Here is a 24,765-nt window from a genome sequence, read left to right as displayed (position 1 = left end):
ATCGGTTCAGCCAGTTCGGAGATAATCGTGTGCATATTTTTCGGTGCACGGACTTACAGACATACACACGCACAGACATTTGTTCAGAATTTGATTCTGAGTCGATAGGTATACGTGAAGGTGGGTCTACGAGGTCGAATAAAGAAGTTCATTTTTCGAGTGATTTTATAGCCTTTCCTCATTGAGGTGAGGAAGGCAAAACACAGCCAAAGCTGACCCCTAAAAAAATGACTTTTTCAAAAACATTGGCAAAGTCACATAAAACAAGTTAAATTTCCAACCCTTAAATTTTCTAAAATTTTGAGAGTTCCTCTTTCAAAAAGCAAGATCAAAAATTGGTTGAAAAATTAATTTTTGGCGAATTTTAGATCGAAGCCCGTCCAGAGGCGGGGTTAGGTTGTAGAGGGTTAATCAAGATTATGAGTGCTTAAATTTTTGGAGTTTTTTTTGTTGTGTTCATGTTTATTTTTAATAAAACTGTCAATTTGATTGGATGTGTTGATTTTGTTTAATTGAGAAATTTTGATTGATGGATAAAATAAATAGTTTTTTAAGGGCATTTTTTGATAAAGAAATGCCTATTATTTGAGGTCCTGGAAAAGTCAGAATTCGAAAATGAGATTTTTGTTGCCAACAGTTTTTTATGTTAAATTCTATAAGCAAACGAAAAGTAATTTACAAAAATTTTGATAAAAATAGATTGATTTCAATAATTAGAGGCACTTTGGGATGCAAAATGAACTTATATCAGATATTTTGTTCTTTCAATTATTTTGCTGCTAAAAAAATATCTGGAGTTTTTTTTTTTTTTTTTTTAAAAAGGTCTAATAAACCAATTTTTTAGTTTTTGCTTTTTGGGTGTTTTTTAATATCCCTGACTCAAGGCGGTTCCAAAAACACCCAAAAAGCAAAAACTGTAAATTTGGTTTATAGGACCTTTTCAAAAAAAAAACTCCAGATATGTTTTCACGCCGAAAAATCCAACAGTATAAAACAAAAACGTAATTCTCAACACTGTTTTTGTTGGTTTATCTCGCACACACCGCCAAGAGCATCATCATCAGCGCGCCGGCACGGCATCGTTGTTGGCATGTCACTCGGCAAACAACAAGCCAGAAAGTGTAAACATTTACCGAAATTTGTCGCTCGCGCATTCTTCCTCTTTACACTAAACTTGGTACGCTTTGAATGGGTTTAGGATGCGTTGGAAATAATCATATTTTTTTGAATATTTTTTTTTCTGGATCAGTGCGCAAACTCTGATTCATGGCTAAGGTCATGACGTCGCATCATGGCTGTCTGAATGTGGCCTACTATGTGGTCTTGAAAAATACCGTCTATAAAATTAACGAAACACGACATATTTTGTTTCACACTTTACCTTACCTATAGCTAGCTCTACATCCGAGGTCGTAAAAATGTAAAGCATAGCTTATAGGGTAATGGTACCAATTGTTGGCTTAACTTGTAATTTCACATTCCGCATATTTCAAAGTATTTGAAAATAAAAAGTTCAACATGTTCAGCACAATTTTAGGTCAATCGACCCTACTTAAAAATTAAGTGCACTTGTCGTGGAAACTGCCAACGCCGGTCGTCGCTCTTTGCGGTGATTTTTGTCACCCACAAACGAAATTTGTAGACGGCGGCAGGAATGCTACACAGCTGGGAGAACCTTTTTCACATGCTTGTTTTTGAACGAAATCACCACCAACAGCAGCACCACCTTGAACGTGAACTGTGAAGTTTTTTTTTTGCTTCACCTTGCACCTTAAGTTTGATTGATGATCGGGGTGGTTTCAGGTGAAAATATAATGTTGTTAATTTTTCGAAAATGTATTGATGCTTTTTTAACGATTTGGTCTATGTTAAATGTATCTTGATGATAGCTTAGAACATATCACTTTTTCCGTTTAAAGAAAAACGTAAAGAATAAAAATCTGTTGAGGGACAAAATGTTTCTTTAGTTTCTTTAATTTCTTCAATTCTTGAAAACTTGAAACTACACTTGAAAGGAGTTCTAAATCAATTGAATTCATTTAATTTCTAATTATTAAAAATGAGTTGATTTTTCAAAATATTCCTCTCTCTCTCTCTTTCCAGGTCGCCATGGTGGAGGTCCAGCTGGACGAAAAGACGAACGTCCCACCGGCCATGTTGATTGCGTTCGCCATCTGCACGACGCTCCTCGTCGCCGTCCACATGCTCGCCCTCATGATCAGCACGTGCATCCTGCCGAACATCGAAACCGTGTGCAATCTGCACAGCATCTCCCTCGTCAACGAGTCCCCGCACGAGCGCCTCCACTGGTACATCGAGACGGCGTGGGCCTTCTCGACGCTGCTCGGGTTGATTCTGTTCCTGCTGGAGATTGCCATCCTGTGCTGGGTCAAGTTTTACGACCTCAACACGACCGCCGCCTGGTCCGCCTGCATCGTCCTCATCCCCGTGCTGGTCGTGTTTGTCGCGTTTGCGTTCCACTTTTACCGCTCGCTCATGACGCACAAGTACGAGGTGACCGTGTCCGGGATCCAAGAGCTGGAGATGCTCAAGGACAATCTGGACCATCAGCATCACCACGGGCCACCGTACCAGTCGGTGCAGATCGTTTGAGGACCGCCCGGAGGGCGACACTGTGATTGTGATTTCCAAAATCTTCTGTTATCTTCTTTTTTTTGCTGTTATAGCTCACTTGACGTAGACATTTAGAAAGTCTTGTTTTCCCCTTAAGTTTATCTCAGTATCGCGCAACCTTCCCACCCAAACCAACCACTATTTCTCCACTAGTTCTCTAAACAAACTTATTCTTAAGTAAAACTAAAGTATCCCCAACTACTCACCTTGACCACAAATCAAACACCCAACACTAACAATGTAATTAAGCGCTTAAAATCGTAATAAAAAAAAGTGAACGAAAGACATACCTACATTACAAGTAAACTAAATATACTAGCTAGTGTTATTAAATAAACAATAATTTAGGGAATCAGCATGAGACGAATGAGGCGTGAAATTTTTGTTAAACGAACACAAACACACCAACCTAATGTAAAAACGAGCGCAGGTTATCTTAACAGTTGACGAACTTTTGTTTTGTATAATTTTGAACTTTTTGCTAGGAGGAGACTGTGACCTGCGATTGTATATTCTGTATAAAAGTTCTCCTACATCGCATGAATTCACTAATTGTGTAAAATAAACGATAATAAAAACTACCTTTTTTATAAGAAATCTGTGTTTCTCTGTTTTGTTTTGTTGCAAAATTAGTCACTCCCTTAGGCTCTTTTTTTTTAATTTGCAAAAAATGGCATTTTGGCAAATTTGCAAAATGAAAAGTTTCTCGTGGGCCCTGCTGAGGGCGCCAAACTGTTTGAGGAGGGTGACATTTTTGTCAAAGAACTTGTTAGTCGACGACTATCCTTCAGCTCAGTCCTGGTCACAATACATATTGTTGCGTATAAAAGGTAAGTACGGAGCTCGGAAGGAACGCGGCCAAGGCGCATTCTTTTCTTGACTTTGGCCGCGACCAATTAAAAAATTCTCAAATGCGAGTTGTATGATTGTAAAAATATTCTAAAATATTAAGATGCTATTTTTCATTTTAGGATTATTAAATTATATTTTGTTTGCTTTGAAAACTTTGAAATTCTAAAATTTTCTAATTTTTTGACTGCAAAACTAAAATTAAATTCTCAAATTCTTCTTTTCTTAATGCATTCATTTCTTATGTAAGAACTTTTTTGCCACGATCTTGAATTCCAGAAAATCAGATTTTCTGAGTCATATTTTAGGTTAAAGAACCAAATTTTGAGAAAAATTAAAATTTCGTGATTCGATTATCCGCATGCGGTTAAATTTTGGAAGGACTTTAGATAATCGAGTACGAACTGTATTCAAAAATTTAAATTCTTGATAAGTTTTGAATTTATAAAAAATTGTACTTAAAAAATTCATTACAATTTTAAACTTCGTATTTTGATTTTTTTGGTTTTAATTTTTTGTAATTATTTTCGATTAATTGAGTACGAACCGTGTTTTAATTTTTAAAGTTCAAAAGTTTTTTTTTATATTTTTGAATACTTGTCTAAACTTTAAAATTTCCTGCTTTTTTTAATTTTTATTCTTTTGAATTTTTCGATTTTAGGAGCTATTAGACTATGGCTAACAAACAAACAAACTCGCACTTTTTCGCGTTTGACTTGTTTGCGGTAAACGCTCCATCAAGACAAAATGTATGCAAGCTGATGTTTTTGCAAACGCGAACAAACAACGCAGAAAAACTGGCAAACTGTCAAAATGTGCGGGTTTGTTTGTCGTAGTCTAATATCTCCTTTATTCCTAATGTTTTCTTAATTTTACCTTGCTTAATTTATAACATTTGTACTTTTGCAATACTTTAGAGCGAGTCCACGAGCAGAGCATACTCATCTCTCATCAACTTCACCAATTTGTCCGAAATTTTAAAGGATTTTTTGGACATATATAATCATATATTTTTTTGAATTGTAGAATCTTGGAATCAATTTTGCATTTTTTTTAAAATAATTTTTGAGGTTTTGAAGCAATGATTATCGAAAATTAAAATTTGATTATCTTTTTTTTTTATTTTTGAATAGTTGTATTTTTTAATAATATTTTTTTTTTGCTCAAGTTTAAATTGTGGATTTTTTTGTTTTTAAATTTTGAAATTGTTTTATGCTTGAATTATTACAGTTTTAAATATTAACAAATTTGTAAATCGGTGAATTTTTTATTTTTTTCAGATCAAGAAAAATATATTTTTTAAATATAATTTTTGAATAAAATTTACTTAGTATTGTAATTTTAAATTGACATTTCTACAGATTTATTTCAAAGTCTCAATTGTGCATTTTTTTTTTTGTCAGAAAGTAAAATGTTGATTGTTGAGCAATTCTCTACCAAAACCGGAAATGGATTTTATTTGTATTTTTTTTATTTGGCTCAAACTTTGTGTGGACCTTCCCTATGACCAAAAAAGCTATTTTGTGTCATTGGTTCACCCATACAATTCACCATACAATTTGGCTGTTGTCAATATAAAAATTGTACGTAAATTTTCAAATAGCTGTAACTTTTGAGTAAATTTTCTGATCAATTTGGTGTCTTGGGCAAAGTTGTAGGTATTGGTGAGGACTATAGAGAAAAAATAGATTCACTAAAAAAAGTAGATTTTTTAATCAACATTTTTTTTCACAAAAACTCAATTTCCCAAAATACGTATTTTTTGATTTTCGAGATTTTTTGATATGTTTTAGGGGACAAAAACCCGCAACTTTTGAGCCATAGAGAAACATAGTCAAAAAATCCCGCCACCGTGTTATGATTTTTTGAAAAAAATGTGATTTTTGGGAAAAAAATTATTTCATGCAAAAACTAATTAGACGTAATTTTTTAATGTAAAATTAAATTTGCAATCGAGAAGTACTTTACAGATTTTTTGATAAAGAGCTCTGTTTTCAAGATATATTCACCGGAAGTTTGATTTTAGCGAAATATTTGCACTTTTTCGATTTTTAAAAATAGTGACGATTTCTAAAAATATTTGAAAGGTTCAGAAATTTGCTATAAAATTGTCAAGAGACATTGAAGATTAGACTTCAGGTTGCTGAGATACAGCTGCTTTAAGAAAAAAAAAACATGAAAATTGAAGTTTTCTAAGCCTAACCCAAACAACTCACCATTTTCTAATGTCGATTTGGCGACATAGACTTTGAAAAATATTAGCAACGGCCTTAGCAATACGAAACTGAATTTTATAAATATCATTAAATTCCGTACACTATTGAAGCCTGATTCAGATGAGATCTATCAAGAATAGAAAATTATCCCGATTTCAAAAACATTTGTGATCACTTTTTATGCATTTTAAAGCAAAAAATGAACAGATTTACAAGACAAAATGTGACTCTGGATCAACAATGGTCCCCTTGGAGTGAACTGTCTAGTAGGATGAAGGGCCGCAAAGTTAAATATTTTAAAAAAATGGATTGAAAATCAATTTTAAACACTACGTGGTCGTAAAAAAGGTCATTATACTCAAAAAAATGCTTCATTGTTGTGAACAGGCTTAATTTTAGGACAAAATTGGAAATGCGCATGAATTTTGTTGGTCGGTGTAATCTACGTATTTAAAAGAATATTCCTGTAATATTAGATATTTTGAAGCACCCCAAAGCGTTAACCCCTCACATTTAAACAGTCCATTATTTGTCCCTTTCCTTTTGTAATAATTTAAAAAAGCAGCATTTTTCAGAAAATCACATTTTTACCTAAATTAACCATCTTCACCAGTGTGCTTGCGTTTCGGGTGCTCTCCACCAGGGCGGCAGCACCATCACCAAGAAGCGAAACCCATTTTCTCCTTCCCCTTCCTGAATCCATCCCTGTCCCCAGCAGTTGAGATGTCAAAACAAAAGAAAGTGAAATTTTGACAAGCGCGCATTATTCGTCGATCGTGCGCGAATCGTGTGATAACATTTCCCTGCAAATCGTGTTTTAAAATTCGCGTAATTTAACCGTTTTCAGCTAGATTAGAGCGCCGCGCAGCTTCCACCACAGAAACGATGGGCACCAAGCGGAAGGCGGAGGACCAGGAAGTGTTTGAAGTCGAGAGTGACGAGGAGGGGGAGGTGCGCGAGGGGGTGCCTCGGAACGATGGCGGCAGCGATAGCGACGTCGAAATTCAGGAAAAGTCGATTCCGGTGGTGAATGTGGACGACGATGAGGAGATGGACACGGCGGCGAAGGAACCACCGGATGAACCGGATTCTCCTGAGGGTTTTATAGGTCCTGCTCCTAGGGGGGAAGGTTTGAGTGAGGAATTGAAGCAAGCTGTGACGCTGGAGGGGTGTTCTGACAAGTTGCTTCTGAGCATGACGTTTAGGGACGCGGAACTGTTTCAGCTGTTCAAAGGTTCTCTCACGGAATACCTGAAGACAACGTTCCAGCTGAAGTTGGCCGGCCAGGAAGTGGACGTTCTCCACCAAGTGGAGAGCTGCTCCATTCAGATACTCAGCAAGCAACCACTTCCGGCGAAGGAGCCGGAGTCTGGTCCCACCGTTTGTCCTCCCGCCACTCCCACTCCGAAGGACGATCCTCCGGCCAAGGTCGTCGAAGACGACGGGATGTTTGTGATTGATTCGACCCCCGCCAAAACGGCCAAGGGAGGTCCCATCGTGCCGAGCTACAAGAAGGCGCTCCAGAAGGTGTTGGACAATTCGCCGTCGGCGGTTAGCGACAGCGCCACGAAGCGGCCCAAGCCGCGGCAGCTGTGCTGGAACTGCGACGGCGATCATGGGCTGCGGGACTGCAAGGAGCCGCGCAACTTTGCCAAGATCTGCAAGATGAAGCAGGAGCACATGAAGAAGATGGACCGGTATCACGTGGATCTGGAGCAAAAGTACGGCCACATTGTGCCGGGAAGGCTGTCCGATGAGCTGCGGCAGGCGCTGGGATTGAGTGAGTTTGGATTTGAAAGCCGTTACTAACTATTATTTTAACAACTTGTTACCCTTTCAGAAAAGCGCGACCTCCCCGTCCACATCTACCGGATGCGGCTGTACGGCTACCCGCCCGGCTGGCTCGAGGAGGCCAAGGTCACCCATTCGGGACTGCAGCTGTTTGATTCGCGCGGCGCGCCCGTTCAGGACTCGGACGAAAGCGACGGCGAGGTGGACAACGTCAAGCACAAGTTTGACGTGCGCAAGATCATCAGCTATCCGGGCTTTAACGTGCCGGCGGGGACGGAGTACTACGACGATTCCAAGTTCTTCGGCGTGCCACCGCTGCAGGAGCACCAGAGTCGCGAGCGGATGATCCAGAGTCTGGAGGGATCGCTCGTGCAGGGCTACCGGCGGAAGAAGCTCCGGTTGAGTGGGGTGGGCGTGTCGGAAGGTCCGCAAGCGGCTGCCGATATGGAGTTGGATGCGCCGGACGAGGGTAGCTTTACGACGGTTGATTCCGTTGGGGAGTGTGACTCGTTGAAGGCGGGAGGCGTGAACGGAGCTGCAGTGGTGGCCACGGCGGAGAATCGGCCCGCGGACGAGGAACCCGAGGATGGTGAGGTGGATGAGGACGGGGACGAGTTGAAGCGGCCGGAAGAGGCGGTGCAGGGCGAGGAGGTGCAACTCAACGGTAAAGAGGAGGACGGTGGCGCGGACAAGAATGACACCTCGAAGGATGACAGCCTAATTCTGGTGGAACCAGAAGAACCGGAAGTTATCTGTTTGGATGTAAGTAGTTCCGAAGAGGAGAATTGTTGACTAAGTTTGCGGTGTAGGGTAGAATGTAGTTATTAGTTATTTTGTTGGATTGAGTTTGGTTGTTTTGTGGTTGAGTTTTGTTTGACAACTATGCGAAGGCAAATAACGCAATGTAATCGTTGTATCGCATTAGAAATATATTTCATCCTCATATTAACAAACACACAAAATCATGCCAGCGAGTTTTGTTGTTTAACGCGGTCATTCCCTGCTTGCTTTGGAGCTTTGTCTGATATGTATTTCTGATGTAGTTGTAATCATAAAACAATAACACCGACCAACGGTTTGTTTTGCGCATTTTCAATGCATGGTTCGGGGTGGTAAAACAACCCATGTAGACAACAACCATTTGAATACTGTTTTTACCAGTGATCTCCAACAAAACTTGGCTCACGTCTCATTTCTCATCCCCCACCAAAACTTTCTCAAATTCCAATCAGATTTTGTGTTTCACTCTAGTCAATCGTCTACCCCAAACAAATCACTTTGACATGGTGTCGATTTCTGGAAAAGTCAGGGAAAACCTGGAATTGTCAGGGAATTTTATTTGACCTGGAAAAGTCAGGGAAAGTCAGGGAATTTTATGCTGGGTCAGGGAATTTCGATGATCTTAAAATATTACTACAAAATTTCATTTCTTTTTGAAAATTCACCCTTGATGATGTATTTAAATGTCTTCCTGTCCAAACTTTGCAACATTGATAATATTTAATTTTTTATATTGGTCAGTCCGGAAGGAACGCAAAACTCGATATAAAAAATGCTTAAGAAAAGGGTCACGATGAAAAGCGCGTAGCTTGTTTGCAATATGTTTAGGTTTAATAATCAAATAATGAGGATTTGCTTTGGATTTGAGTTCAACTGAAAATTACGAATTACTAGCGCTCACAAGGTGGGACAATATGAGGCAGTTGCCACACCATCCTCAGAGATTTGTTCTAAAGTTGGTCGTTTGCTCAGCATATCATATATATCATATTATATCATACAAAAATTGAATGATTAACCTGGCCATGGTCTTCGTTTTCTACATACACGAATGGTATTCCGGGTCTATAGGACCCAGAAATGTTTTCGGCTGCCAAAATTCGAAATTGTAACCGATTTTGGATGTCTTGGCCGCAAATGAAAGGCTAGGATGTTTACTAGGGTGGGTACGTTTTTCAAAAAGTTCTCGGATCAAGTTTTAGTATGGTTCCCCTTGTAGGGCATGCCCATAGGGACTTTCATGCCAAATATCAGCTCATTTGGTTGTAAACTGGCTGCGCGCATCAGAGTTAAAGTTTACATGGGAATTACTATGGGAAATTGGAACTTTTTGTTCAAACGCTCCTACAGGTCTGGGAAAATCACGCGCCAACTTCTGGTATGGTCAGGCCTATGGGAAATGGTCTGGAGAACACTTTTCCCGAAGAGAGCATATGGATTCGTTGTCTCTAGACCTGGCGCATCGGCAAACAATCCGATGTCTACGGAATCAACGGTTTTCCCTCAAAAGGCATAAAATTTTCCTTAGCATGCTATGAAAGTTTGATGAACACCGCGACGCCATACGTCAGGTAGCTACCACGTGGGTGAGAAACGGCTGGAATATTCAATTGCAAACCTTCTTTTAACTAGAAAATGATCATTTCGAGTAATCCTGATAGTATTTAGTCGAATTCAGAATCTTTGCATAGCAAATTTGTATTTTTTTGCAAATATTTCAATCACGTGGTAGCTGCCTGACGTATGGCGTCGCGGTGTTCATCGAGCTTTCATAGCATGCTAAGGAAAATTGGAAGCTTTTTGATGGAAAACCGTTGATTCCGGAGACATCGGATTGTTTGCCGATGCGCCAGGTCTAGGGACAACGAATCCATATGCTCTCTTCGGGAAAAGTGTTCTCCAGACCATTTCCCATAAGCCTGACCATACCAGAAGTTGGCGCGTGATTTTCCCAGACCTGTAGGAGCGTTTGAACAAAAAGTTCCAATTTCCCATAGTAATTCCCATGTAAACTTTAACTCTGATGCGCGCAGCTAGTTTACAACCAAATGAGCTGATATTTGGCATGAAAGTCCCTATGGGCATGCCCTACAAGGGGAACCATACTAAAACTTGATCCGAGAACTTTTTGAAAAACGTACCCACCCTAATGTTTACTTTCTGAATCTGACCGGCAGAACCGGTTTTGGACACCGTGGCCACCGGGAACCTGCTATAACCGAAAAAAGTCCTTTTTGAGGCCCCTACTTTGAGGAACTGTATCTCCGAAACGATTGCACATAGCAGGTTGCTTCCGGTTGCATTCGACAGATAATAATAATAATGACCTCAGATGGTCATAACTTTCAATTTCATGAAGTTTGATATGCAACATGACGGATTTCTAGCGTGACAATTATTGGAACCGTTTACGGTACCCTTGGAACCGGTTCCGGATTGGCCACAGTTGGCCAGAACCGATACCAAACAATCAGGGGTAGTATGTAGTATCCTTCTGCAATGATTTGCAAAATAATCCGTTTCAAAAGACTGGTCCGTGTGACGGTTTTATGTCAAAAACTGCAAAAATCAAGTTTTCCGGAAGTTCCGGGTTACCGGAACCGGTGGCCACTATGGACCAATTATTTTTTCTGGGGCTTAAAATTCAGGTTATTATCTGTCGAATGCAACCGGAAGCAACCTGCTATGTGCAATCGTTTCAGAGATACAGTTCCTCAAAGTAGGGGCCTCAAAAAGGACTTTTTTCGGTTATAGCAGGTTCCCGGTGGCCACGGTGTCCAAAACCGGTTCTGCCGGTCGGATTCAAAAAGTAGACATCCTAGCCTTTCATTCGAGGTCAAGACATCCAAAATCGGTTACAATCTCGAATTTTGGCAGCCGAAAACATTTCTGGGTCCTATAGACCCGGAATACCATTGGTGTCAGTTTTTTTTTGGCGGGCACTTCCGGTGGCCACCGGAAGTTCATTTTTGGCCAGAATGTGTGTCTTAATAAGTTACACAAAGTCACAAAATTTTAGATCTCTAGGTGTTTTTGGTCAAAAGTTACAATCACTTTTATAGTGCTACTGGGTCCTATAGACCCGAAGACCATGCCCGGGTTAAAAAAATCAAAAGTTAAAAAAATCGAACATTTGAAAATTTAAAAAAAAAATCTAAAATTCTAAAGCATGAAGATTATAAATTTTGAAAATTCAGGAATTCTGATATTTTGGTATTGTTGATTTCTTAATTTTTTAAATTCTTATTCTAAAAAACTGTAAGGTTAGAAATTTTTCCAAAATTTCACTTAAGTATTCGTTACTTAAATTTTTATTTATCTCGAAATTAAACTGAACTATGATTTAAAAATGATCCAAAGTTATCTAATTTTGTGTAATCTAAAATGTAAGCAAAATAGTGATGGTAAAATGAAATTAAAGAATTTAAGAATTAAATTCAAGAATCAAAGAAATAAAACAAACATTTATGGAATAAACAGGGTTGTTACGGACGGCGCGGATTTCGAGCGGTAGCAATTTTAATTAAAAAAAAATATTGAGAGAGATAAAATTATTTTCAACTTATAAAGAAAAATATTATCAAGAATCAGGATAATTTTTTTTTCGTTGAGTGCAAAAACATCGATTTCTTATTAATTGAATCCGAAAATTTTTGTTTTTTTTTTCTCAATAAGAAACGTCGAAAGATGAAGATTATGTATTTCTACACTCAACTCATTTTTAAACATACGGACTCTGAATATTGAATTTCTTTAAATTTGTGAGTAATGTTTTTTATCCTTATTTAGTGTTCTTTTATACTGGATACATTCAATTTTAGATGGGATTCAACCAGCAGAAATATTTTTTTTAATTTGAACATTCTTGAACAAAGATAAAAAAATCAAAACATTGAAAATTTACAGCTCCAACATTTAAAATTGGATTATTCTGAAATTAGGAAATAATATTATGAAAAATAGTATTTAAACCCAAAAAGATTCATACTAAAAAAAAATTACAGATCCGATTTTTAAATTTAAAAAATCTGAAAAAAATCAAAGATATCAATATTTAAAAATAAAAATTAAAATAAAACAATGAAGAGAACAATTTTTTTTTTAAATTCTTAAATTCTTAAATTCTTGAATTCTTAAATTCTTAAATTCTTAAATTCTTAAAATTTTAAATTCTCAAATTCCTAGGTTCTTGCATGCAGCCATTTTTGTTACCATCTTAGATTACAGAAAACCTGATAAAATTTGAAGTATTTTTGGAGTTTTTATTTCGGTTAGAGAAATTTTGAGAAGAAGATGTGGGAAAATTTGCTTCGATTTTTCTAAGTGACGCTTTGGTAAGATCATCGAGCATGAACTGTATCTTTAATTTAAAATCTCAAGATCGAGAATTTATTACAATTTTGAAATTTTATTATTTTGTTATTCAGATTTCTTTCAGTTTTTAGATCCAAATTTCTATATGTTGAAATTTTTGATTTTTTTTTTTGTCAACATGTTTTGGCTTTTCCCTTTAGTTTACCTAATCATAGCAAAAATACATTTTTAACTACAACCACAACTACATTTTACATATTTTTCCCAAAAAAATATTCAAGGGGTTACAAGGAGGAGTTCCCGTGGTCAGATCGAGCTTAAATTTGTAATCTATTCCTAAACACCCAAATATCTAAGTTTGATAAGTAATGACTTTTTGAAAAACTCCAGCAGGTTGTATTTTGTTTTTATTTTTTATAAAATGTATTGATCGTGTGAATGATCGTCTGTAGGCTCTGATCAAAGTAGAAACCATTTTTTTAAATTTTATAGCAGACATGTTTTTTTTGTAAAATTATTTAAAAAGATGTTTTCTTCAAATATCCAGAAAACCGTTTACTTTAAATACAATCATTGTTGAAAAAGACCTAGATCTATTTTTAAAATCGTAAACATGTACTTGAAAAATTCACATTTCATTGTATATTTTTCATAGTTTTTCAGTTTTGTTTTAATCTTTCTTAAGGTTCTACAAAATTACATATTTTTTCAAGTTTTGTCTCCAAAACCTTTAGTTTTTTTTTCTATAAAAACACAATCAAAAATGGCATCGGCCTTATTGGTTTAAAAATTCGGCAAAAGGCAACAATTTCAAAACTAAACATGTCTTCTTACTTTAATCCAAATTTTCAACTGATCGAATCGCAATTTGAAATTTGCAACAATTGTAATTATTTCTAGAGTCCTGTAAGCTATTGTGTTTCATATGTTTATAGGATCCATTAAAAAAAACTCTAGATTTTTTGGTAAAGGGCAACATTTAAAATGGCATCACCAGATAAAAAAACATAGGACAATTTTATGGTTACTCATTTTGGATGTTCGATAAGAAAAAAAATGATTGACAAAATATAAAATTTTTTTAAGTTTTTGCAGAATCCATCGTTAAACAAATAAAATAAAAAAGTCATTGAAGTTCCTCAATATCTTAAATTTCCAATAGGAAAATACATGAAACCATAAAAACACTCCAAACAATATGTTAGTAAAAAATAGAAAATAAAAAAAATGGTGGTCTGGAGAGGTCAGGGAAAAGTCAGGGAATTTTATTTTGGGATTTGGATCGACACCATGCTTTGAATTTATTCTTATGTTTCATGATCACTTCGGTTATGCACAATCACCTTTGTTTTGAACTCTCATTCGTGTTTTGCACAACAGCGACTAAAATAGGTGAAAATGTCAAATGTGTTGGGGTGGGGTGGTTTTTGATAGCACTTGCTTATTTGTTACTTGTTTTTGGGACCATTTTTCAATTGAATAGCTGAAACGCGTTTTAAAGAAGATGTTGCCGAAAGTTGGGAGCAGTTTTTTTTTCGTAAGCGCTATGAAAACGTTTGTAAAGGCGAATACCCCTAACTCAAGGCGGTTTCAAAAACATCCAAAAAGATAAATGTGATTTTTTTTATTGGACCTTAAACAAAATTGGTTGAATCTTACCCAATTGTGTAAGAGTTGGATATCACAATGAATATAACAAATGTCGCCGCAAATAAGAAATTTGATGAGAAGTGCAGCAAATTTGATCTTTTGTTAGTCAGTAAAGGGTTGCTGGTAAGTTGAGGACCTAAACTTATTTTAAAGTTTATTTAAGCAACGAACAAATACAAACTTATCTGAATAATTTTGATTATTTACATGATATCAGGATTTAGATCTAGACACAGTACCGGAAGTTAATATACCGCAAAGGAGTTGCGTTTATATTGTTTATAATTTTTTTCCAAAGCGTTTGATCTTGTTTCTTGATCTTAATAAAAATAATTATTTTTCTTTAAAATATAAATTACGACTCGATATGAGTTCGAAACCTGTTTTCAAAAATTCATAAACTAAGTAATTTCCAAAATATAAAAAAAATCTCAAAACTTAATAAAAAATCAAAAATTTTAAAAAGTGTAAATCTCAAACATTTCTCAAATTATTTTTTTAATATTAAAAATCACAAAAATTTCAAAAAGTTTGGAATTTTTGAAAAACTAAAAAAAAACAAAAATTTAAAATAGAGCAATTCTCTACAAAAACCGCTAATGGATTTTATTTGTATTTTTTTGATTTGGCTCAAGCTTTATGGGGGCATTCCCTATGAGCAATGAAGCTATTTTGTGTCATTGGTTCACCCATACAAGTCTCCATACACTTTTGGCAGCTGTCCATACAAAAATGGTACGCAAATATTCGAAAATCTGTAACTTTTGAAGTAATTTTCTGATCAATTTGGTGTCTTTGGCAAAGTTGTAGGTATTGATGTTCAGAGAAAAAGGTACACAAAAAAAATCTTCCCAATTTTTTTTTTATTTTTTTTATAAAAACTAAATTTTCCAAAATTGGTAGTTTTTTAATTCGAGTTTTTTTTGTTATGTTTTAGGGGACCAATACCCGCAACTTTTGAGCCATTGAGAAAAATGGTCAAAACAATCTGCTGCCGAGTTACGAATTTTTAAAATAATGTGATTTTTGCAAAAATCGAAATTTCACACTTTTTTTTTTTGAAAACGTGCCTCGTTTTCACGAAAAATTTGATTTCAGCGAAAAACTTGCAGTTTTTCGATTTTTAAAAATAGTGTCTATTAGTGATCATATTTTCTGGAAAAGTTCAGAAAATTTGCTACAAAATTGTCTAAGAGACATTGAAGATTGGACCTCTGGTTGCTGAGATACAGCGGCCTAAAGAAAACAGAATAGGATAATTGATGTTTTCTAAGTTTCACCCAAACAACCCTCCATTTTCGATGTCTCAGTCTTTTGAAATGTTAGTCTTGATCAGGGGTGCATGGAGCGCGAACAAGAGCTGATTCAGCGACAATCATGGGTTGTAACAATCTGCGATCGTAACAACCTCTGACTGAAAGTTTATTTTTTATCTCGAGAGAAAAAACCCTCATGACTCTCTCGAGTCGTCTCTTGTTACAACCCGCGACTCAACTTTTGCTGTCGCACAGAGAGCGCTACCGATTGCTTTTCCTAGCAATCACTGAAGGTGGAACCCAGTGAGCGCCGGGGTGGTCTTGTCGGCGCGAATTTCCTCATTGGTTACTGTGATTTGCGCGCCACGTGTTTTCTTTTTGCTTGCTTACGCAATGCAATTCTAGCAAGAGTTTTAATGTTTCTTTTAAAAGTTCTATAAGAAATTGGTTTGCTTGTTTACAGGACATATAAAAAAACCTCACGATTTTTATGCAATATTCTTGAAAAAGGCGAGAAAAGATAACTTTTAAAACAGCACCAAGGAACGGATTCAGTGTACAGGGTGTATTTTATAGCACATGTTAACCTTTCGGAAGCCTACAAACCTCGTGGCTCTTGGTCATGACCACTTATAGTACCAATGGCTAGCATCTTGTATTTTGATACAGACACCCGGGTCACCTAAGTGTGAAAGTATGGTTCGGGGAGATGAAGCCGATTTCCTGCGCTTTAATTCGAACCAGCGACTTTTGGGATAGTTAGTCCAGTATATTCGGATATAAGTCGGCACTTTTATAACAATTTGTGGTGTGATTTGAAATACAGAGTATCAAAAAAGTGTCCGTGCAGCCCTCTCATTTGAAGCTGCATATTGGCCCTATTTAATAGTTTCTTCACAAATTTCATGGCATGGTACAGTATGTATTTCACCAAAAACAACTTATTGCTTTAAAGATTTCCAAAACGATCTTTAAAAATCCCCTTCCCAAATTTGAGGCATTTAAACTATTCTCAGTATCGTACATATCAATTTATCAAAAAGACGAAGTTCAAAGTTGTGACCATTTGATGCAAATCTACACTCAAAGTTAAAATCACTCTTTGTACTAAAACAGATATAAAAATATAAAAAAAAAAAACTGATTTTCAAAATAAACCCAAATTATCTAAATACGCTAAACTTTAAAAAAAATATTTATGATTGTTTCCAGATTATTGTAACTATTTTTTTTTCAAACATTGTATTTAAAAACGTTACTTAATCCACCTTAAGGTGGTTGGTGCCTTCCTCACATTCAAGTTGTATATTAGGTTTTATTTACAAATTATTTAAGAGTTTTTTTTTGAATAGGCCAAATACTATCAAAAACAAACATTAACTAAACAAGATAAATGCTAATTCAAAAACTAAAAAAAGGAAACAAGAAAAACATAAAACAAGTGAAGTAATGTTTTTCGTAGAACAAAAGTTGCTCAAAATAACCTTTTTCAAAAAAAAAATTGCAGTAGAGGGTTAAGGGGATTGACTTTCAGGTGAATGGTCTATTGTGGTATATTGGCCAAGAATGAGGTAATAATACAGTATACTGTATACGGGACCATCCACAAATCCACAAACCACGTTGACACTTTAGGAGGGGTTGGCGATTGCCCACGCTCCATACAAAAAAGATTTTATTTGTATGGAAATTGTCTACGATAGGGGGGGGGGGGGGGGGTGTCGACGTAGTTTGTGGATGGTCCCTACAGTATACAGTATCTTATAAGAATGAAACGAATCATTTACTTCCTTATTCCTTACATTTGTCCCGCAATTTCTAAATGAAAAAAGTTTTTCAAACAATAAATCAAACTACTTTCTACGAAGAGAAGTAATTGAGAAGGAATACTCATATTTCCCTAAGCATTATGGATTTCAATTTGTTTTTGGAATATTTTCCAACAGGTACCGTAATCTGGGGTGAATTGGGACTACAGTCTGAATAAGGACAGCAGTTTTTAGAGCACTTAAAGCTTTTAAAATTGGAAATGGATGTACACATCTTGTTGGCCAGAGTCTGTTCTAACCAAAACCAACCAGAACAATCAAAATATTGTGCTCTAACATGGTTAAAACTGCTGTCCCAATTCACCCTATGTGTCCCGATTGACCCCAGTTTACGGTAAGGTTTTACTCAACATTATTATTTTTAAAACATGTACTGGGGTAGGCCACACAAAGTCCATGCACTATTTTGGAAAAAAAGTTTTTTCAATAGTGATTAGAAAAATAGTTACGTTAAAAATTCTTAGTTTAAATTCCGGGGTGACTTTGATAGTCAGAGTTTTTCTTGTTAAAATCATATTTAGGATGTTTAAACTTTATTTGTACGTTGAATGTACCATTACTGAAGTTGCTGATATTGTTTTTAAGAAAAAAAAATCAATGTTTATATTTAGTTAACAAAGTTTATAAGCTTTTTAACAAAAAAAAAAATTAGGTAAAATTGTTAAAAAGTCGGAATTTTGCCACAAATTTGCAAAAACTAGTTTTTTAAATAAAATTATCGATTTATATTGCATTTTATACTGAATTCGAAGCACTAATCGCAAGTTTTCACATTTTACATGAAATTAGTTCAACTGAAATTGCCTATAAATTTGAAGCTTTTTTTTTAAATTGTGTTTCAAAAACACATATTATTTATTATTTACAAACTTATTTTACCTTCTCCTAGTGGAAAATTGTCCAAAAAATCCGAAAATGCATTCCGTTTTCCGATTCAATATCATGTTCATTGAGAAAATCATGACACTTTGAGAAGTTTAAAATAATGAGTTTCATCACCATTTTCTTAACTTTACTTTACTAACTTTTTAAACTTTTCAAAATTTCATGAAAAGTTCTTTTTGAGGTTCTTTGAACACTTTTCTACCACTGTCAGAATGATTCTAAACAATTCTGTACGTATTTTAATTGTATTCTTCATTTTGCGGAAAAATCGCAAACCTATCAAAGTCACCCCGGCTATCAAAGTCACCCCATTTTACGGTACAAAAAAAAACCCGTTGCTCTTTTGTTGGGAGGTAATTCTTGTCGAAAGCGCTTCACCACATCACGCATTTTTATGCACTTTGTTCAACCTTTACTTCAAATTTAACTGCATTAACACACAAACACGAAAACGTTCTTTGAGCTGAAACAAACGGAAACAAAAAAAAACAAACAACGTGCCCATGCAGTTTTAATGAGTTTAACACACTCCAGAAATAAGTAATCGATTAAACTCATTTATTATAATCGTTCATATTAAAATTAATCGTTCTAGAAAACATTAAATATTAAATGCTGAAACAAACGGAAACAAAAAAAAACAAACAACGTGCCCATGCAGTTTTAATGAGTTTAACACACTCCAGAAATAAGTAATCGATTAAACTCATTTATTATAATCGTTCATATTAAAATTAATCGTTCTAGAAAACATTAAATATTAAATACAATTATTCTCAATAAAACCGTATAATCGTGGTCCTGCCCTTAAACACCAAAATCGTCTCTTGTAACAATCATGGATTGTTACAAGTCGCGATTTTTGGAAATCGCTCTCCGCTCGCGATTCAAGATTCGTTGCGGTCCCAAATAAACAAACCCCTTGACGACGCGAATCGGGAGAGATCCACCCAGTGGATGATTGTGAACGATCGCTTTGGTTTGAGTTCCTTCTTGGATACACAGCGGGACTAGCAACGCGTTGTTTTGTTGAGAGCAGTGGCGCTTACTGTGTGTGTATATCTTCACTCATTGATCGCGCGAAACGATTTTTTAGCGACCCTGCTTGATACAAAAATTAGGGGGATGAGAGGAGGGGCAAATTTAAAAAAAAAAAAATAAGCCTAAGTCTCAACATATGAATGAAAAAAGTGTTTTAAAATGCATTGTACACTAGTTCAGTTGTTTTGCAATCATTAGTTTTCAAAAAATGTAAGATTTGACGAAAACAAAAATGTTAGCGAAAAAAAAAACATTTTGCGATAGTAAAAATCGAACATTTTCTAAAATTCAAAAGATTTTTAAATTAACCCAAACATGCTAAAAATATTTTTAAACGCAGGGGCATTTTAAATTGATTTCAGCTGATTGCAGTTCAATTTCCATTTTTCGGGCCAACTTTGAAGGGGGTACCAGCCTTATTTTTTTGGAACAATTTTGAAAGGGACAACATAAACTTTGAAACATATTTGCAACGGCCTAAAAGGTTCCTAAAGCCCTATGTCGATTTTTATGTACAACGGTAAAAACACGATTTAAAACAATTTCTGATGTTTTTTAAATTTATTGCAAAAAAAAGACAAGGCAAAAATTTTACGATGGATCAACTATTTTCCCCTTGGAAAGAGCTGTCAAGAAGTACCTTTTCAGTCAAGAAGCGCCGTGAAGTTTATTTTTTTTAAATGATTTAAAAATCCATTTTAAATCCTTTGCGCTCGTACAAAGGGTCATTAGCTTATTGTGGATTAAGCTCGTAGCTGGATTTTCTGGCATCTTCTCACGGTCATTGGAAACGGTCGTGGATAGACCTAGGGGTTCCCAGTTGGAGTGAAAAAATTCAATTTATAGAAAAATTATGGATTAACATTTTGCTTTTTTATCACTTCTCCGACATCAGGAATAATTGTTTGAACATGCTCGCAATTTTTTTATTCGGTCGGAAAAATATTATTTTTCTTGAAAAAACTTTCATTTTTAATCACATGATCACCCCTAATTCTGGCTCGATGCCGCCATCATGCGACCGCGTGCTCCGTTTGTTTGTCAACAAAGCTGCAGCTGGATGGTGAGACGAAGTGAGGGGGGAAGAGATTTTGACATTTTTATGCCCGCATCTGGCCCGCCGCCTATTTCGTCGGTCACTGAGCCGCCGGTCGTTTCCAGTGACCGAGTCCAGCTAGGTACTGATCGTACAATAGCTTAGTTGACCGTACTCTAGCCGAGCATAAAGCTCGCAATAGCTAGGTTGGCGCCGATAAGGAAAATAGGGGAAATATACCCATTTTAATCACACTAAGCCGTTCGACCAATTCTCATCACTTTTGCCGTTTTCCGCTATTAAATCAACATTTTCAGATGTATCAACAATGGAGAGTTGCTTGCTCACTTTTATTTGAGCTATTTATTACTTTAGAACAGTCAAAAACACTTTATAAAAGCTGTAATTCTAGAGTTTTTTTTTGAAAAGGACCTATAAACTATTGTCTTTCATATGTTTATAGGACCTATTTCCAAAAAAAAAAAAACTCTAGAATTCATGATCAAAGTGCTGATAGGCCGATAATAGAAATAGGCTGAGAAAGGGTATGGTTCCCCTAAATGCGTCAGGAATGTGCCGAATGACACATTACCACTCATTTTTCCTTTTGGTCGACTCCTCACGATCAACGGGGGATGTGGGGGAGGGATGAGATGATTGGATACCCTATAGAGATGCCTAAGAACTTAGACGACCTCCAAGATATCCGGATTTGGAAGGGGAAAGGGATTGATGGGATACTTCACCGACGAATGAAGTAGTGGGCATTGGTTGTTAAATATAATTAAAATTGAAATTCAGTACAATAAAAAGGACAAAACTAGAACGCTCTCACCAAATTCTGGGATCATCCAACCCGCTCCGTAAATTCCGATGTAAACCCCCGCTTTCTTGGCATCACATGCGCTGCCGGATGTGGTCACCCCAGTCACGACTGCCGCCGTCACCGTTGAACTGGTTTCCAGCTTCCGCAGCCACCTGGCCCTGATTTCCTCCTGGGCTCCATCTTGAATTGCTTCTTCTTCGTTTGATTTACACTTCTTCGTTCGTTTTACACTTTTGAAACCGTTTTTGTTGTTCAAACAATTTCTTCTTATGCAAAATCAATAAGCCAGAAATTTTCAAAAATACTTGACGGATCGAAAAATAAACGCGCCCGCACACCACGACTTTGCGGTCGTACAAAGGGTCATTGTACCCTTAAAAATAAGCTTTATCGTTGTGAACAATAATATCACAAATTTAAGCTTAATTTTTGGACCCAATTGAAAATTCAAAAATTATCAAAAATTCAAAAATTACAAAAAAATCAAAATTATTCACAATTCCAATATTGACAAAATGGAAATTCTAAATTTAAAAATAACAATATTTGAAATTGCAAGTTCATGTACAATTATTTAAAAAAAGAAGGATTTCAAGAATAGATAAAAGAATTTAATAATTTAAAAATAATTCATTGAAAAATTAAAATAAAATAAGATTAAAAAATTTCAAAGGGTTGAACCAAGAAATAAAAAAAATGACTTAAAAAAACAATTTAAGAATTTTAGATTTTTTTAAAATTATGTTTTTAAATGTTAAATCTTTTGATTTTTTTAGTTAATAGATTTCACATTTTGAATTTTTAAATATTACTATCTTTTCACATTTTCCCCCCAAGAAAAACACGCGTTCAAACCGAAATGATTTTGTTTGGAGTATTGATGAAGACTGTTAAGAGAAAAAGGTACACAAAAAAAAATGTTTTTAATTATTTTTTTTTAACAAAAACTTAATTTCCCAAAATTGGTATTTTTTTAATTCGAGGTTTTTTGATATGTTTTAGGGGACCAAAACCCGCAACTTTTGAGCGATCGAAAAAAAAAAAATGATTCTTGAAAAAAATAGAAATTTTATAGTCTTGCTTCAATTTTAATTTCATTAGTCTTGCTTCAAACATTTAAAAACAAAAAAATCGAAAAAAGTCGCTGCTGTCGAAGGTGCGCACGGTTATCCATGCGCATAATGGGGAGTTGGATGAGGGGGAGCAGGAGGATGGGGAGGACCAGGATCAGGACTCGAGATAACGCTTCATTTTTTAACATTGAAATCGGACCATTAGTAGGGGAACAGCACCTAATTCCAGCGTGCCTCTAATGTTGGCAGGTCAGAACTTTGACATTCAATTAAAACTAATAAAAAGCGTTTTCAACTGAAATCGTGTGATAAATAGCTCAATAAGAAATGAGCAAGCATGTTTCTATCAAAAGTTTTGCAAAATTAGTTGTTTAAATAGTGAAAATAAGCAAATTGGATGGAGTAAGGAGCGACTGCTTAACCTGCCAAACATACGAGAATTTCCCCTAGCTGAGACATTTTTTTTGGGGAGTCACGAAAATAATGCTCAATTTTTCTTGAGCATATTCCTTCCGAGCTCCGTATTTAGCTTCTGGAAGAAAACGTGAAATAAAAATCGACAATATGTTTAAAACCAACACAGTTTTGCGATCTGCTGCAAGTTTACGGATATCGAGAAATTAAAAGTGAGAGTGTGTGCAACATGGAGTTAAACTTTCTGTGCAGTTGCTGTGAAGGTTCCCATGGCACTTCGAAATGTTTAACTCCATGTTGCACGCACACACTCTCACTTTTAATTTATCGATTAGTGATAAAATTAAAGAAAAATATTTATTTGTTTGATTGCCTCATAAAGTGACAAATTCAATCATTTCAAAATTCAATCAAAAGGTGACCGTCAATGTATCGGATCATTGACAAGTGTGAGATTGTTATGATTTTTTTTTATGACAGATCAACTTTGTCGAAGACCGCAAAACGATCCGATTATACCCTGATGAGTTATCGAGAAATTAAAAGTGAGAGTGTGTGCAACATGGAGTTAAACTTTCTGTGAAGTTGCTGTGAAGGTTACCATGGCACTTTGAAAAGTTTAACTCCATGTTGCACGCACACACTCTCACATTTAATTGCTCGATTAGCGATTTAAAGAAGACGTTTCTGTGTGAAAACATTTTTTTTCACCAACTGTGACAATCTATTAGCGACCGTTAAACCTTAACCGATTTGGCTCAGTTACTTATTTTTGCCTAAGGAATCGAGTCAAATCAGTTGCCCTGATGTCATCGACCCAGGATTTTTATTATTTTTATCGAGTTAACAATTTTCAGCACTTTTGTTTATTTATATCGTTTCTTTGCTGTGAAAAGAACCTGTACACATGCTGATATTTTCTAGTGTATTTTTTGGCACCTATAAGTGGCGTTCATCACATCCGCTATTAATGAAAATCATTGCATGTAAGCCATTTTCTGAGTTTATTTTTGCTTTACTGCTTTGGTTTGTAGATTTTTAGCCTGGTTCCCACATCATTTCGACATCCCTCAATAACTAAACAAAAACTAAACATTCAACTTTTAGGACACGCACCCTCCCTCGCCATCGCTAGAAGACCTCCGCCTCCAGCAGCAGCAACTGCTCCAGGCCCTCGAAGACCAGTCGCCCGCCGTAAAGCGAAGGAAAAAGGGACCTTCATTGGACAGCGCCAAATCCCCCGAAGACTCCCTGCTCGAGGACGTCCTCGAGGTGGAACGGTTAGCGGAGGAACAACAGCAAGATGACGAACCAGCCCAACCTGCCGTATTCGTTCCGTTCGTGTTCCCAGCACCGCCCCTCCCGCCGAGCAGTGAACCAACGCCCCCTCAGGAACGACCTCCGGAGCCGGAGTTCCTGAATCTGGACGAAATCAAAATGTCCAAAACGCCATTCATCGACGATCCCGCCTCGATGGGCCTGAAGACGATGTCGCTGGGGACGCCCATCCTGACGGCGTTTTCGCCCTTTAACACGCTGCCCTGCGGGGATGCCTTCTCCAGGGGGGTTAGCGACGTGATCAACTTTGAGAATTTGCCCAACTCGACGGGCAAGTACGAACGCATGAAGTCGCTGCTGTCAAAGGTGCGCACGGTGATTCACGCCCATAATGGGGAGTTGGATGAGGAGGAGAAGGAGGATGGGGAGGACCAGGATCAGGACTCGAGATAACGGACGGAGATGGTCCGGGAACGGATCGAAGACCATGAAGCTGAAGAAGAAGAAGAAGGTGAAATTGTATGAACGAGTGCACGCGATTAGAGTTTTATCATTTTTTTCCAACTTTTTTATACGAATTCAAAAAAGAAAAGCGCAGACGAAATTGTTGCATGGTTGAAATTTCTCCCCTCCCTTTAATAGTGAGGCAAACTCCCCCCTAAAAAAGCAAAATCTGTGTGTGTGAGTGTGCAAATCTAGCGTGTTAAGCTAAAATTACTCTGTAAGCTTGGAAATAAAATGTAGAGTTTTATGACGAGATTATCGTACACCATCCATAACAAAAAAAATCGCTCACTTTTTTAAAAGCCTTTGAAGAATGCACAAAAAACTAATCCTCCAAAAAAAAAAAAAAAAAAAAACGAAACTAAAAGAGTTGTGGTCGGATCACCAAA

General features: G+C 36.3%; 2 protein-coding genes across 4 annotated transcripts in view; both read left to right on the top strand.

Moving 5' to 3' along the window:
- LOC120417409 (calcium release-activated calcium channel protein 1-like) overlaps positions 1-3,231 on the top strand; it is a 65,527-nt gene extending 62,296 nt beyond the window's left edge. For all 3 annotated transcript variants that reach the window (XM_039579451.2, XM_039579452.2, XM_039579453.2), the window contains one exon: positions 2,104-3,231. In XM_039579451.2, the coding sequence (XP_039435385.1) occupies positions 2,104-2,613 (510 nt within the window). In that variant the 3' untranslated portion in view covers positions 2,614-3,231. The remainder of the gene's footprint in view (positions 1-2,103) is intronic.
- Positions 3,232-6,450: 3,219 nt separating this feature from the next.
- Positions 6,451-24,581, top strand: LOC120417420 (zinc finger CCHC domain-containing protein 8-like). Its single transcript, XM_039579463.2, has 3 exons — positions 6,451-7,479; positions 7,540-8,252; positions 23,702-24,581. Exons 1-3 carry the CDS (start codon positions 6,585-6,587, stop codon positions 24,323-24,325), a joined length of 2,232 nt encoding a protein of 743 aa, XP_039435397.1. The 5' UTR covers positions 6,451-6,584; the 3' UTR covers positions 24,326-24,581.
- Positions 24,582-24,765: the final 184 nt, after the last annotated feature.

The sequence above is a fragment of the Culex pipiens genome, chromosome 3 (genome assembly GCF_016801865.2).
Source record: "Culex pipiens pallens isolate TS chromosome 3, TS_CPP_V2, whole genome shotgun sequence".
Lineage (NCBI taxonomy): Eukaryota > Metazoa > Arthropoda > Insecta > Diptera > Culicidae > Culex > Culex pipiens.
This window is presented reverse-complemented; position numbering and strand designations above follow the sequence as displayed.

Bases quoted from the DNA above. Each gene is read 5' to 3' on its own strand.
- LOC120417420 (XM_039579463.2), top strand. From the start codon at position 6,585: ATGGGCACCAAGCGGAAGGCGGAGGACCAGGAAGTGTTTGAAGTCGAG. The intron at 7,480-7,539 runs GTGAGTTTGGAT...TTACCCTTTCAG, and splicing joins GCGGCAGGCGCTGGGATTGA to AAAAGCGCGACCTCCCCGTC. The intron at 8,253-23,701 runs GTAAGTAGTTCC...TTCAACTTTTAG, and splicing joins CGGAAGTTATCTGTTTGGAT to GACACGCACCCTCCCTCGCC.